The sequence below is a fragment of the Ruditapes philippinarum genome, unplaced genomic scaffold, assembly GCF_026571515.1.
Source record: "Ruditapes philippinarum isolate M1 unplaced genomic scaffold, ASM2657151v2 ctg3929_1_1_1_1, whole genome shotgun sequence".
Taxonomy (NCBI): Eukaryota; Metazoa; Mollusca; class Bivalvia; order Venerida; family Veneridae; genus Ruditapes; species Ruditapes philippinarum.
The window spans coordinates 23,075-38,162 of record NW_026860348.1 but is presented as its reverse complement, the minus strand read 5'-3'; the positions used below and the strand labels follow the sequence as shown (position 1 = coordinate 38,162).

Genomic DNA, 15,088 nt, shown 5'->3' with positions numbered 1-15,088 from the left:
TGGGACTTGTGCCAATCATCTAAGATAATCACAGAGAACAAGTGTGTGAAGTTTCATTCCATTCCCTTCAGTAGTTATGGAGATACCAGCTTACACGCAAAAACTTAACCAAGAATTTTTAAGTCGAAAAAGGGGCATAATTATGTAAAAAAGCAAATCAGAGTTATGGGACTTGTGCCAATCATCTTAGATAATCACAGAGAATAAGTGTGTGAAGTTTCAATCCATTCCCTTCAGTAGTTATGGAGATACCAGCTTACATGCAAAAACTTAACCACAGGGACGAGACGCAGACACAGACAAATGGGTGACTGCATTAGCTTGATTATTCTGCGAATAGTCGAGCTAAAAATGACAAAGTCTAAGCCCAGGTGGGATTCATACCCACAGTGACCATAAATTTCTTACCAGGAAGCCCGCAACACTACTATATACTTCCAATTTAACGGTTTTAAGTACAGTACAACAACAATAAAATCAAGAAATAACTGCATGATTTACCTCCCATGTCTGGGACAATCTGCTGACAGCAATATTACTCAGACCCATCACAATGGCAAAGAAACTGTTCAAATTCTTAAACTCTTTACAGCTGTAAAAAAACACAAAGTTAACATGTATATGTACTTTTTTTTCAAACATGCAACTTTAATCTATTTCATCATTCTGATGAAGCATAGGATTATGAAGGTTCATTGTAGAATTGAAACTTGTAGATAATAAATTACTTGTATCTGAAACTGTACCGGTGTTGACGTGTCATTTTTTTAATTCATTTTCCTCTGACTTTGGTAACTTACTTATATAAACAAATAATTTGGTAATGGCCAAGTTGTATGGCACATACTACATGACTGTACTATTACTTTATCAAATTGAACATTAGCTATTAATTACGAATTGTAAAAGAAAAAAATTCTCTTTACACATTGACAACCAAAAGATAATGCTGGCCTAGTATTTGGCCGAGATGGATTTAATTATAATACAAATCATCGCCACCTGATATCCCAGTCTAGTTTAATATACTCAAGTCATATATGAGTTTGAAATCAAGATACTCTAATCTAGGCTGTGATGATAATCACCTTAATACATGCTAGTCAACAATAAGCCAGTTTGAAAAATGACAAAACTACCACTTACTGAGCAGCTATTTTGATGAATTTTCTCAGCAAGGACACGCGTTTACTGAGGTTATTGGTTAGCACCATCTCCGTGACAACCCAAAACTGTATCTCGTTAAAACGTTTCAAAAATAAGTCAAGGTTGGCTGTGACCTTACCAAACTTGTAGCGTCCAAATACTTGATATATCAACTCATACTGAACAGAAGGAAAGAAAATAAATATATAGGGTTAAAACTGTTATTTATTACTAACACCATACCCAAGTGCTGGAATTAAAATTCACTCAATGTTGTCTCTTTAATCTATGATTCAAAAAGAAAATTACTAAATAAACCTTAGTTCTGATTAAGTATGTAATCTTTAAGTTCCAAAGTGTTGTATATTTTGTTTATCCTTACATGCTAATAAATCATCTATTTTAAGGGGCAGGGCGTTAGTAGGAACAATATGGTATATAGTGTACCTCTTGTAGGCATGTGAAGAGTTCCCAGTCATATTGTGTCATATGATATGCCATTTCTCTGGAACTGTACACCTCTATCACAGCAAATGACCCCTCTGATGGTCCTTCTTGTTCTGGTAGTGGTGTCTGCATATCAAAAGAAAATTAAACAATATACTACCTAGCTTTAAATAACTTCTACTGTGCAGTATCACAATGTATCAATTGCTTTTAAAATCAGAATAATATTTCCATTTTTTTTTCAGGTACACTAACACTGTAAAGGTCACATGTTGACTTTACATGTGGAGAAAGACCTCAGGAGGCCACAATGAATTTAAGTAAGCTAGCTGGATAACTTCTTCACTTCACATGAAAGAAAACATAGGTCCTGAAATGATTCAAACACACAGTTGTGTAAGGCAAGTGACTTGAAGTCAGCTAAAATAACCACTAGGCCATAAAGGTCCCAAGAAAAAGGAAGGTTCAAGGTAGCAATTTAAAAAAAGTTTTTGTTTGTCTCTGAATAGACTGCATATAATGTGAATCTAAGAACACCATAAGTCTTTATTTAAGGTAAGGAGTAGTAATATGCATTACAAGTTACAAGGAATAGGTTTTAAAGGATTATACTATTTTTTTTCATTACTTTCTTAAAATCATTGACAAGAGCTTTCATTGGTTTGGTGATTTTGTCACCAAATCCCATAAATCTTACCAGAGCATCTAGATGTTCCTTTGGTGTAACAAAAAGTTGGCCATTGATACTGAGACCTGTAGTCACACACAAGTCATTCTCCTTAAATATCAGTCTCTCTGTAAATATATCATACAATAACATAACATATCAATGATAATAAAATATCAGTCTCTCTGTAAATATATCATACAATAACATATCAACACAATGATAATACATGATGAATTATTGGTTAACTGGACATGATAAATGATGAGTCAGCAGATTATCAATAATTTACCTCTACCTCCTCTACCCCTCCCCTTTGATTATGAATTTTAATGACTTTCTACTTTATTAACTCAGCAGACATTGTAAAAGCTGATTAATACCACTTTTGATACAGTTTTGATGCATAACTTTATTGTACTTATCATCGATGAAAGGGTCAAGGGCAGCCATTGCAACATCTTTTAATATTTCATTCATTATGAAAACAAGCATTTTGTGTATAATTATACAGAAAAAATAGTAAACATTGCAATTTGTTGTTGTTTATAAGGCAGACTTAGCAGCCATTAAGAAATTCATAAAATTAGCTGATCAATAATGTACATTATAAAACATTATTTTCAAAATGAAAGGTTTGTTCTCAGAGACCATTTATTTCTATATCTGCTCATAAAGCACACCTAAAATGCATCAACAGAATGTTAAAGTTACCTCCAGTTGATTTGACCTCACATAAAATGAGGTCATCACCAAGACCAAGCTTTTCCTTAGTTGATAGTAACAGTTGTTCTACCTTGGTATCCATGGGTAACTTTAGAGTACTGTAGGTATGGTCAGCACAGTATACCTTGAAAATGGCTGCAAAATAAACGAAGGTCATTTAAACATAATTAATTAGGTTTTGTCAACATAATATACATTTTAATGGCTGAAAAATTAACAGAGAGTATTTGAACTTGTAATATTGATAGGATCAGAGCAATTAACCTCGAAAACCCTAGGTTACTAAAGCATAGCTTAAAATGGCTGGAAAACAAATGAGCAGAAATCATGTTGCACATGAAAATCTAGGTATATGGGCTATTCAACTGTATTTCTACAAGACCTCTCAAGTTATATCAAAACAATACACCAAGAAGACTAAGACTTGCAAAGTTAATTCTGATCCTGATTTGATAATATACAACATAACAAAGTATTGGTGCCTGAAAATTTGACCTTTCCATCTTGAATGTCACTCAGGGTCAAGGTAGTGGTTCCTCATTTTTTTGCTTTTATTTGTTGCCTTTCATGTAGAATTTTCATGCATATCTTTTTTATTCATTCAGGATTGTTTTAAAAAATGATATGAACCTTTAAGTCATTCAGCCAGCATAGACACAGCAAAATATAAAATTGTTTTATTATAGGTGGCCAGTCTACCATAACCTTTACATTCCTTCTACTTACTCTCATCGGAAGGACAGATAGGTTTCCTCTTTCTTGGGAAATCCTGGTAACAGTCTTTGGAATGTTTTCTGGAAAATGTGAAAGTTCCTGACATTCTTTTCTTCTGTTTATTACCTGGAGACCTAAAACATAATTATCTACAATAACAAACTGCAGATGATGGAACTTTTAAGCTTCAGATGTGGATTCAAAACTGAACTTTTTGAAAATTAAGCAAATAACATAACAGTGCCCATTAGAAATATATTTGGTTCACATCTTAAAATTCTATATTTGTTTTAAAAAGGACACCTATGCTCATTTATATAAACAGTAACATTACTTAAATAAAGCCAAGACCATTCATTCAGTGGATGCGAAGTCACGATATCCGCTTACTTATGTTTGTTATCTCTAAAACTGATCACAGACAGTTCCAACGAAAGAAGATTAGACATGTCAATTTTTAAAATTTGGCAAAAATGTAATGTTTAAAAGGTATGTTCATATAATGCAAAACTTTTCAAACATGTTAAACTTTAAATAATACAAGTGAATGTAAAACAAAGCTTGAACTCATGTACTGAAACTATCTTTAGCCACTCTGCAATATGACTATAATCTAAGATTGCTATAAATACCCAAAATTTGTATTGAGAATGGTTTCCATGGCAACTAAGTCATCTTTCAATGTTGGGTAGTCTTCAAGATCATCTTGAACACAGCTGGTTAGCTCCTGGAAAAGTAAATTTAAATCATGATGGTAGAATATATATAAGTGATTAGCTTTTAGTCTTCCCTATTTCTGTTACTCCGTTAGTCTAGGGCTTGACTTTAAAGGCGCATTTAGTATAAATATGCTAATAAATTTATTTTTGAAAGCTATTTAATTTTGGTGTCCTGTTACAGTTTTCAAAAGGTTACTTGATGACCATATAGTAGAGGAATCTTTTGCTTCCTTTATGTTTCAGCAATTAGTACAGTAACAGTAATTTTGTGTTTTGTAAGGAAGTTGAAATACTTCTTTGTTTTCATTTTGCTACCTTTGATGCAAACAATTTTACATTCAGTGTTATTTCTTCAAACAATAAGCATTTCACATGTTCTTAAACCATTATTACAATTTTATAAAACACATGTTTGTCCTCTCTGCATAAAGAACAATTTCAAAAATTTCTGAGGAGGAATGTGTCTTTAAACTTCATAAATTACATCGTTTTAAAATCTCTGATCAAAATACATTTCTTGTGCAATATGTTACTGCACATGTCTAAAAATAAAGAATTAAAAATCAGAAATCATTGCAGGTGTTACAGAAATTAAGTGCAAATTTAGGGAAACATTAACACTGACTGCTTACTTCTAGAAAAGCATGGATGGTATGGTCCTCTTTGAACGCCATCCCTACAATATTGGCCCATTCCTGTACAAAATGTAGTACACATTTTTTATGGTTCAACATGAACTCAAACCCTTCTTGTTCTGTTGTGTCTGCTGTGGATGAGTGATAGGTAAATACAGGTTAAGGATAGTATATATATGTCAAAACTTAATGCAATTTGTCAACCCATCCCTATGTAGGTCATGTGACAATTAAAAGTCAAGATAGGTCATGAGATTTTTTAATAATTTAATTTGCTATTTTAATCACACTGCTGAAGCTTGCTTCAAGTTACAAGTGCATTAACACACTGATAAAATTTACTTCATTTGTTGCCTGAATAAAAATACATGTCCCTTTTACTTCAACATATGTTCAAACATTAATGTCTCTATTATTAAAGCAGCACTTAGCTTGATATATTATTTACATGCTGTACTAGCATACACAAGGATAATGGAGAGCCTGACATTTTGATATAAGATTTGTCAATGATGATTATAATATTTTACACAACAAAAAGGATATTGTGATAACAAGACTGGACATAGATGATTACATGGCATAAAAATCACATGTGTTAGCAGGAAATCCTCTAGAAATCCATCTGAAATCATAAAATATTGACAGTAGCATTTTGGATAAAGGAATTTATCAAATTACGTTCCTGTACATAGATCATCATCATCCAGGAGTTTAACAACATGCTTGACTAAATGATGGCATAATTGTATCTTTAACCCCTACCCTGCCAAATCTGTATAATGCACTTGTCTTATATTCAAAATTAAAATCTGTATATATAAATAACCACAAAGATAAATTAAAAATCCAGGACACAATCAGAGTATTCAAAATGAAACTTCTACATTAATCATATTGTCTGAAAATATAAATTACCACCTGTCGCTAATATGCTGTGGTTTTAATCAAGATAACCAAAACACAAAAAGCATAAAAGGCTTACCAATTTCTGTCTCGTTTTTATTGTCTAATCTACTGTCTAACAGATGTTCTAACATTTTCTCAGGTGTCCCTGCCATAACTGAATATCTGAAACATAATGAAACATCTCATATAGTTCTTTGATTGTTCGAAAAACATACAAAATATCACTTCACATATTCCATAGAGACCAAAAGTATGATTTTGTATTATATTATTCAAAGCTACCAAAATTATTTTAATTGCATTCTAATTTTTGAGTCAAATTCAAAAAGAAGTTCAGTTTCATAGTTTGAACAATTTTAATTAATACAACATGTAGCATATTTGAGCTATTCTCGTTCAGCACCTTCAAGTGACCCTAATTGTGGTGTTATATTATTCTTTATATTACCTAATTTCATTATATATGCATTTTTAAATTGTGTCAAATAAAAATAATTGAGTGTAGTTTAAATATTATTTATTAATATATACTTTATCATGAACTTGTTGCTCATTTCAGCCATTCTCGAATATACATCCTTGAATTAACCAGTACTTGTTTCATAAAAGGAAACATGGATGTGACTAGAGCTCAAACCTACAAGCCCTGAGCCAATATTCTCTTCCATCTCCCTTGAAATGTTTCTTAATCACAATCAAGTGGTATTATATAATGGAGTGTTGATATATAGAAACAAATAAAGCTTTTTGTGGGGTTTGGTTCCTATTCCTAAGTCATAAGCAAATAACACGTTTTAAATGAGTTTTAGATATACAGTGGCATCAAAAAGATTAAATTATAGGCAAAACATATCATTATGTCAATTTAGACTTTTATAGAACAGAATAGAACATACTTATAGTGAGCCTGTACCGAGCCGTCGGCAGTGTGTGTATTTGACGGAATCTTCTCCAGTACCAACACGTCCTGGCCGTGTTCCTTTAACCTTACAGTGTTGGCCTCTACATCCTGTTGTCAAAACAGAAAATACAACTGTCATAAAAATAAAAGCACCTCATCCATAATATAATTACTGTTAAGTAATCATAAAAAAAATGAAGTTGTCATAAATGTATTAGTAATATAGTTACCATAGAAATGTGCACTCACTTTGACCATACGGTCACCATAAAAAATAAATTTTGAGTCACCATAAAAATATAATTATCAAGGAAATAAATACAGTAAGACAAAACTATCTACATTGTCTGTACATACATACATTCAAACATTTCTTTTTTCAAGATTTAACATTATTATAATAATTTGAAAGATTTCTTTAATCTTTTATAGAAAAACAAGATAATCCATACAAGTATGACGATCAACCCCAAAATATATATATTTTTTAGTGGCTGAATCTATTTATGTTCAGAAAAGAATGTATCTGTATTCAGTTACAAATTCAATTATACCAAAGAGAAATTCTAGCTATTGTGCTAGTTAATCAATTACTGTCAGTCTGGATGTCTATTTTCATCCTTAAAGAAAACAGTGGAACAAGCAAAAAAAATATATTATATTGAAAAACCTATAACACATTCACTGTAAAGTGACAAATTTTGGCAATGGAACTGACTTGCTTTAAATTTAAAATTGTTTATAGGTTTAATTCATAATATCAAACTGTGCAGTGAATAATATATAGTCTGGTTATGCTGCAGGGATAAATATAGTTACGTTATGCCTTAATACTGATGGTGTAATATGGGACAGCACTTAAACATTCTTTTTCTTTTTTTTGTAGAACTGTATTGGTGAAGGAAGATCCCAGTACATGTAGCATGTCCATGAATCATCTCTAATTAAATGGGAACAGAGTAGAACCACCAACCTTCCATAAGCCACCTTGACAGCTTCCTAATATAAAATTTTCCAAAGTGCTGTGCAGAGTTATATATATAACCCATCGTCAGAGAGAAAGACAATTGGTTTTAAGTCAGTGACCTTAACCATTCTGTCACATAAGAGTGAATAATAGTTTAATAAATTAAATAAATCAATAACAGACCACTTACTCTAAGAATTCTATTGAAATCGTCCTTGTCAACTCTAAGGAAATGACAGTTATCGTCCCTTAATACAATAGTTGCTGCCCTTGGTGCATCGTTAACTAGAGCTAGTTTACCAAAGTCATCTCCTTCATGCAGGGTACATACAACTCCCTGTACAGATAATACAAGTAACATATATAATCAAATTAAAACAATTTAAGACAATCAGGATAAAATAAGCTAATGATACTACTTACTAACCATAAAATGGTTTTGTCAAACAAGAAGAATATAGAGTGGAGAAAGATTAAATACTGAGATGCTTAAGGGCCCAATTTAAGCCTCAAAAATGATATGTAGTTTATTTCTTGAAAGAGATTTTATTTTTGGTGTCCGCTGTTACAACTACAAAAATATAACACTCATCTACCACATAGCTAAACTATCCTTTAAGTCTAGGCAATTGAAATGTTTTTTGTTACTAAAATCTTATTTTGTACGCTTATCAATATAGAATCTACTAATTTGCTAATTTACTTTTCTGCGAAATATAATTTCATATTCGGCCCTATTTTCATAAAGTGACTCACATTTAATATGTTGTTAATCCGTCATGACAACACAATTAAACACATGTTTTCCTTTTCTTCAGATGCGAACATGTATAAATTTCTTAAGTAATGTGCCTTTAACTTAAACCGTAAATGAGGCAATATATCATTATTATCAAACCATACTTTACCACATGACACAATCAACAATTTGCTCTCAAGAGACATTAAATTATTAAACAAAACTTAAATATTCAAAATCTGATAGAAATTTTATCATTAAATATTAAAGTTTCATTAAAATGCAAATTATGAAAGCAAAACAAATAAAAAATATCTGAGAATTTACCTTTCCGTATATAACCACATTCACAGATCCCTTCAGTATAATATACCAAGATTTTCCCTCATCACCTTGATTGAACACTGCAAGTTAAATATGTTCAGATTATGAAAATAAATGAGGTAACATTGATAAATGCTCCAAAAGTTGTGCCATGACAATACTAAAAACATTGCCTTATTCAGAGAAAAAAAAGAGATAATATTTTCTATAGCCTAGACCTTGATCGAAACAACTATAAAACTATAAAATGAATGTATTTATTCTGAAGGAAAGTTCATAATTTTGCGACTTTTTCTGAAGGAAAGTCCATAGTTTTACCATAATGTTCACTCTAATAGTTAGATGCTCCATTGCAATTCATCTAATTTAATTCTACAGGTTTTGTTTCACTTATTGTGAACAAGGTATATACAAAAGTATGGTTAATCAGTATCAGTAAATAAGAACTTTCTTTAAAAGTAAAAAAAAAATAGCAATATAATAATACCCCATTTTTTTACTATTTGATCCTATCACTTTTTTTCTTTCATGACTTTAAACTATGTTGTATCCCTGCTTGTATTGAACAGTTCTATCCTTGAAAAATTTGGTGTGTAAATGTATTAAACCATCGTACTTACAGACAGTGCCTGATTTAGCGTGGGACTCAAACAGTAGTACACTTGCAAGTTCTCTCTTCACCATTGTAGAAAGGTGTGACAGTGCCTTGATATGCAATAATTCCTCGTAAATTATCTCTAAATCTTCTGATGTCCTTTCATGAGGTCTGAAATAAAACAAGACCTGTCTGACAAACATATCACTTGACCGTTTTTACTGCTTGATAATAAAACAAAAGTCATGCAGGAAATTTTGTAGAACACAAAGGGGAATAATTCAGTAAAAATCTGGTCAAGAGTTATGGGTCTTTGAAGGGGCCTACAATTATAATCCTGCAGTTATGTGTAATATTTTAAATAAATACTTGAACTGTTTAATGAGATTATTATGTTGCAAGTAGTTCTTTAATCAAGTGATATTCCAATGCCTTGGGTTGCAGAATATCTCCATATTCATTATAGTCAAGCTAAAAACCCACTAGAATCTTTAATATGTACATGTATACAGGATCACTACAAATTTTCAGACATTTATAAGCATCTTTTCTTATCTTAACAAAAAATGTTATAAAGGGGAAGGGACAAGAAAAAACAGTTTTTTTACGTAAAAACACTATTTCTTACAAAAAAAAATTATTTTTTGAAATTGTTATTTGTTCATTTTTTCATTTTTATATCCCAATTTCTAGAACTTACATTATTTACCTGAGAAAAATTTGCAATTTAACTGAATTTAAAGAAAAAAACACAAAATTCTTTTTTTTTCAAAATGTAAAAAATTATGTAAATTTTTTCAAAAATTTAAAGCCCCTTCTTAAAATAATTTTTTAAAATGAATTTCTTTTTTTCTAACCTAAAACAAAGAAGTGTTCTGCTTTAAAGGTCAACTTCAAAAAGCAGGAACCTTTCAATCAAGTCTCTTTTAAATCTTCAGGGGGAAAAAATGCAACATTAAAATAATATGTTAATCATGCAAACCTAAAAAACAACTTGTTGTTTCTTCAAATACTTAAAGATCAGAAATGCAAATCACTGTAATTATAACATGTAAGGAGATATCTGTTATTGTAAAGCTTTCATTTTCTAATGTGTGTTAATTTGACTTGGTAATTCAAAGACAAAAACACAGCCTTTGATGTCACCATTCTATGTTTCTAGTAATACTCAATGCAAACAATAAAAAATTTACACATGCAATTTCTCTGTCATTTTCTTTGCCTGAAAAATCTTCATAAATTTCAGATAGCTGTAAGTAAGATCAATACTTATGAAAAACAAAATGATTGAGAGTTATGTTCAGTTTCAGTAAAATAGTATGATCAAAAGTTGTCTTACGGTTTCCGAAACATTAAATAATTTAAGGGTTATCTTACGGTTTCCTTAGAATCATTCTCATCATTGCGTCCGGTCCAATATGCGCCAACATTAGAAACACGTCTGGTAAATCCTCTTCACATTCTCGTTTTGTGGCGCTGCTCGGAACCGTACTCACACCTTCATCATCCTCGTGGAAACGGTAAAACAGGTACTTGTCCTTAAACTGGTGCTCGTGACATACTGAAGTGGTAGCATTGTCATATCCATCATTTATTCAATATTACGACAAATTTCGATTATAGAATATTGTAAAATATATCTCAAATAATTCAATATAACTTCTGAAAAGATTTAAAAGGACCGTTAAGCCTTGTAATTCTAATGTTGTTTTTGTTCTAAAACTTTTTTTTTTATTTCCTACAACAATAAAGTTTTGAAAGGTTACCCATTGCATGGCAATATAGCTAAGCCATCATTTGTTTCTTTCTTTTATTTTGGCAGTACAGGTCTTACAATACAGTGTTTTCTTTATTTTAATACCATTATCAAAAATATTTCACACTCAGCACTTTTTCTCAATTGTGATAAGCATCTTACATTTTCTAAAGCCATTATTACGGAAATATATAACATGTTTCTACAGAAAGATGAAATACTAATTTCTGAAGCTTTATGTGCCTTTAATCACAATGAGCATAGAGTATTTTAGTATTATTATTGTATCATATACCATGAACAACTACTCCCTCTTCTACCAGTGCCTGCCACATGCCCACAGCCTGAGTCCGAGAATGTACTAATGTACTCTGCTGTAACAACCAGTCCACCATTTCTGTACCAACCATACATCGTCGATATGTACGTAAATGAAATTTGCGATCTCTGATCATGTGAGGAGCTCGAGCCAGTAAGACTGTCCGAAGAACAATACCTGCACGAGCTAACCTGTCTGAAGGCACCTGACAATGTAAAATATTTTTATACAGAATACCTTTTCTTCACTTGCTTTTTTAAATCTCATCTGAAAGAATATTTACATAATAAATCTTAATTTTCAGTGTCATGTTGTATAAAAACATCACAGTATGCAGTAATATAGGTTAAGTCAGATTCAATGAACTCATGGAGGTCTAAAAGTCTGAAAAACATAAAATCCGAAAATCTTTTCAAAGGTCAACTGGAACCCTTAAAACAGAAAATTATGGGAAACAGACAAAGGATTTTTACAAATACTGATGTTGGATCTTAGGAAACAAGGAACATCGCAATGCGATGCAACCAGGTTTTCAGCAAAATATTTCACAGAAGCTTTGTCATGAAGGGGCATTTGTTTTTAATTGAACTTTTAGGAGGAATTATGGCTTTTTTAATATTCCTCAAACAAAAATGATTGAGAAATTTTATGTTGTCTATTCGCCTTTTTTTCCTAAATATTTTAGAAAGGTAAACAGTACTTTATTTTTGCTTAATTTTTGCATTTTTGCGTCTCTTGTCATTTTCTTTTGTCAACAATATTGGCGTGTGGTGTTTTGTGCGATATCAAGAAAAGTATGTTCACAATTTTAAAAAAATACTTGAATGATGTCTTGGAAGAAACATGGGAATTTAGTGAGCGCCAGGGCACTTGATGACAAAGCTTCTGTGAAAGTTTGGTCAAAATCCATTGAGAAATGTAGGAGAAGTTGCGCACTGTAGAAATTGTTCACTATATATTCTGTATAAGGAAAAAATATACAAAGGGCCATAATTCGGTCAAATATTATCCAATCACAAAACCCCGACAATATGTGCCAGGCACTTGATAACAAAGCTTCTAAGAAAGTTTGGTCAAAATCCGTTGAGAAATGTATGAGGAGTTGAGCACAGAAGAAATTGTTCTCTATATATTCTGTATAAGGAAAAAATATACAAAGGGCCATAATTCGGTCAAATATTATCCCATCACAAAACCCCGACAATATGTGCCAGGCACTTGATAACAAAGCTTCTAAGAAAGTTTTGTCAAAATCCGTTGAGAAATGTAGGAGGAGTTGCGCACAGAAGAAATTGTTCACTATATATTCTATATAAGGAAAAAAAACAAAGGGCCATAATTAGGTCAAATATATACCAATTGCAAAACCCTGGAAATATGTGACAGGGCACTTGATGACAAAGCTTCTGAGAAAGTTTGGTCAAAATCCGTTGAGAAATGTAGGAGGAGTTGCGCACAGAAGAAATTGTTCACTATATATTTTATATAAGGAAAAAAAACAAAGGGCCATAATTAGGTCAAATATTATCTAATCGCAAAACCCCGACAATATGCGCCAGGGCACTTGATGACAAAGCTTCTGTGAAAGTTTGGTCAAAATCCGTTGAGAAATGTAGGAGGAGTTGCGCACAGAAGAAATTGTTCACTATATATTCTATATAAGGAAAAAAAACAAAGGGCCATAATTAGGTCAAATATATACCAATTGCAAAACCCTGGAAATATGTGACAGGGCACTTGATGACAAAGCTTCTGAGAAAGTTTGGTCAAAATCCGTTGAGAAATGTAGGAGGAGTTGCGCACAGAAGAAATTGTTCACTATATATTTTATATAAGGAAAAAAAACAAAGGGCCATAATTAGGTCAAATATTATCTAATCGCAAAACCCCGACAATATGCGCCAGGGCACTTGATGACAAAGCTTCTGTGAAAGTTTGGTCAAAATCCGTTGAGAAATGTAGGAGGAGTTGCGCACAGAAGAAATTGTTTACGCCGCCCGCCCGCCCGCCCATCCGCCCGCCGACATACCTCAATCTAATAACCAGTTTTTTCCTTCGGAAAACCTGGTTAATAAAAGCTTTAAATGCATTTTATTTTTATATCTAGGTCATTCTGCACAATAAAAATGATTATTCAGGAAAAATAGAACATGCAGTTGATTGAACTTTTACACACAAGTTATTGGCTAAAAATTCATTAAACTGTATGAAAATCTGGAAAAAAAACTTCATGTCCACTCATATATTTGTCAAAAAACCCTCAGTGGTGTCCCTTTAACTAGAAAAATCTGCATGCCAATAATCCACAACATACTCAAGAATTAAAGAAAACATCAGTGCTGGACATCTTTTAAACAACATATCAATAAATTTATCATTTGCTCATAAAATCCACTTCTGCCTGGCTGAACAATTATGAATTTAAATTGTAAATAGTAAAAATCAATGAATTGTAATTTCATTTATGAAACAAGGACATCAAAGCTTGTGCAGAAATTGCAAATTTGGTTCAAAACATGTCCACATATCATGTTCAATCAGCTGAAATAATGAAGTTATTTTGATACAGTATGACATTTTTATAACTAGAGAAACAAATTATGACAGAGATCTTACATTAGTGATTGGAGCAGCAGGGTTTGGGAATTCATCAAGCTTGGTTTTATAATGAGCTTTGTTTTTATTAGCACTTCCATGTTCATGTGACTTTCTACTTGGAGCTGAAATAAAACCACTTACTTGATAATAATTATAACAGATAATACTGTAATTACCATATCAAATAATTGTGTTAAGAGTATACGTTTTTATTTAACTGAATAACATTCATGACATGTAATTCATTTTAAGTCACCTGGAATCTTTTTTAGGTTCAAAGAAATCAAACAGTATGTATTAAATTAACTAGTTCTTGTTTGTAAACCACATTATATTAATAAAATTTAAATGATTGAATTTTTGGTTTATAATGTGATTTACTGAGACCCCAGTGTTTTGTTTTCACTTTTCCCACCAACAAAATAGCAGAATATTATTATGCTGGTTTTCAAACTTGAGAAATTTAGCATGGTAAAAAAATTGGAAGTTGTGAAAATTTAACAAAACCTTTCAAAACATTCGCTTTTATTATCTATACAGTTTGAAACTTAAAATACTGCACGTTTGTTACATCACATTTCATTTGGAAATTGTGACGTTTATATACATGTAGTTTTATATACACGGCTACTGACAAATTATGAAGAAATCTCACTTTTTTCTCAAAAATAGAAGTTTACTGTTTAATAAATTTGTTATAAATATTCTTGACAGGTTATTATATGACTGTACATAAATGGTTGATTGCAATATAACCCTAACCTAGCCACTTGTGTTATATTTCCAAACAACCATTTATATAGGGCCATATAACCTGTCAAAAAGCTTTATAACTAACTATATACATGTATCAAGTTATAATAATTATAATCTTATTCCAAAGCGGCTGGTTCGACATTGTAAAAAAATATAACATTCTGAATAGT

General features: G+C 31.5%; 1 protein-coding gene across 1 annotated transcript in view; it reads right to left on the bottom strand.

The window, feature by feature from the left end:
* Positions 1–15,088, bottom strand: part of LOC132759732 (uncharacterized) — a 30,177-nt gene that overhangs the window by 9,656 nt on the left and 5,433 nt on the right. Inside the window, exons 2-18 of the mRNA XM_060751552.1 lie at positions 14,181–14,284; positions 11,541–11,769; positions 10,867–11,050; positions 9,515–9,660; positions 8,898–8,974; positions 8,022–8,168; positions 6,860–6,972; positions 6,040–6,125; positions 5,601–5,679; positions 5,052–5,202; positions 4,333–4,427; positions 3,713–3,834; positions 2,975–3,121; positions 2,291–2,388; positions 1,594–1,719; positions 1,147–1,325; positions 502–592 (exon numbers count right to left, since the gene is read on the bottom strand). Of these exons, the coding sequence (XP_060607535.1) occupies positions 502–592; positions 1,147–1,325; positions 1,594–1,719; positions 2,291–2,388; positions 2,975–3,121; positions 3,713–3,834; positions 4,333–4,427; positions 5,052–5,202; positions 5,601–5,679; positions 6,040–6,125; positions 6,860–6,972; positions 8,022–8,168; positions 8,898–8,974; positions 9,515–9,660; positions 10,867–11,050; positions 11,541–11,769; positions 14,181–14,284 (2,174 nt within the window). The remainder of the gene's footprint in view (positions 1–501; positions 593–1,146; positions 1,326–1,593; positions 1,720–2,290; positions 2,389–2,974; positions 3,122–3,712; positions 3,835–4,332; positions 4,428–5,051; positions 5,203–5,600; positions 5,680–6,039; positions 6,126–6,859; positions 6,973–8,021; positions 8,169–8,897; positions 8,975–9,514; positions 9,661–10,866; positions 11,051–11,540; positions 11,770–14,180; positions 14,285–15,088) is intronic.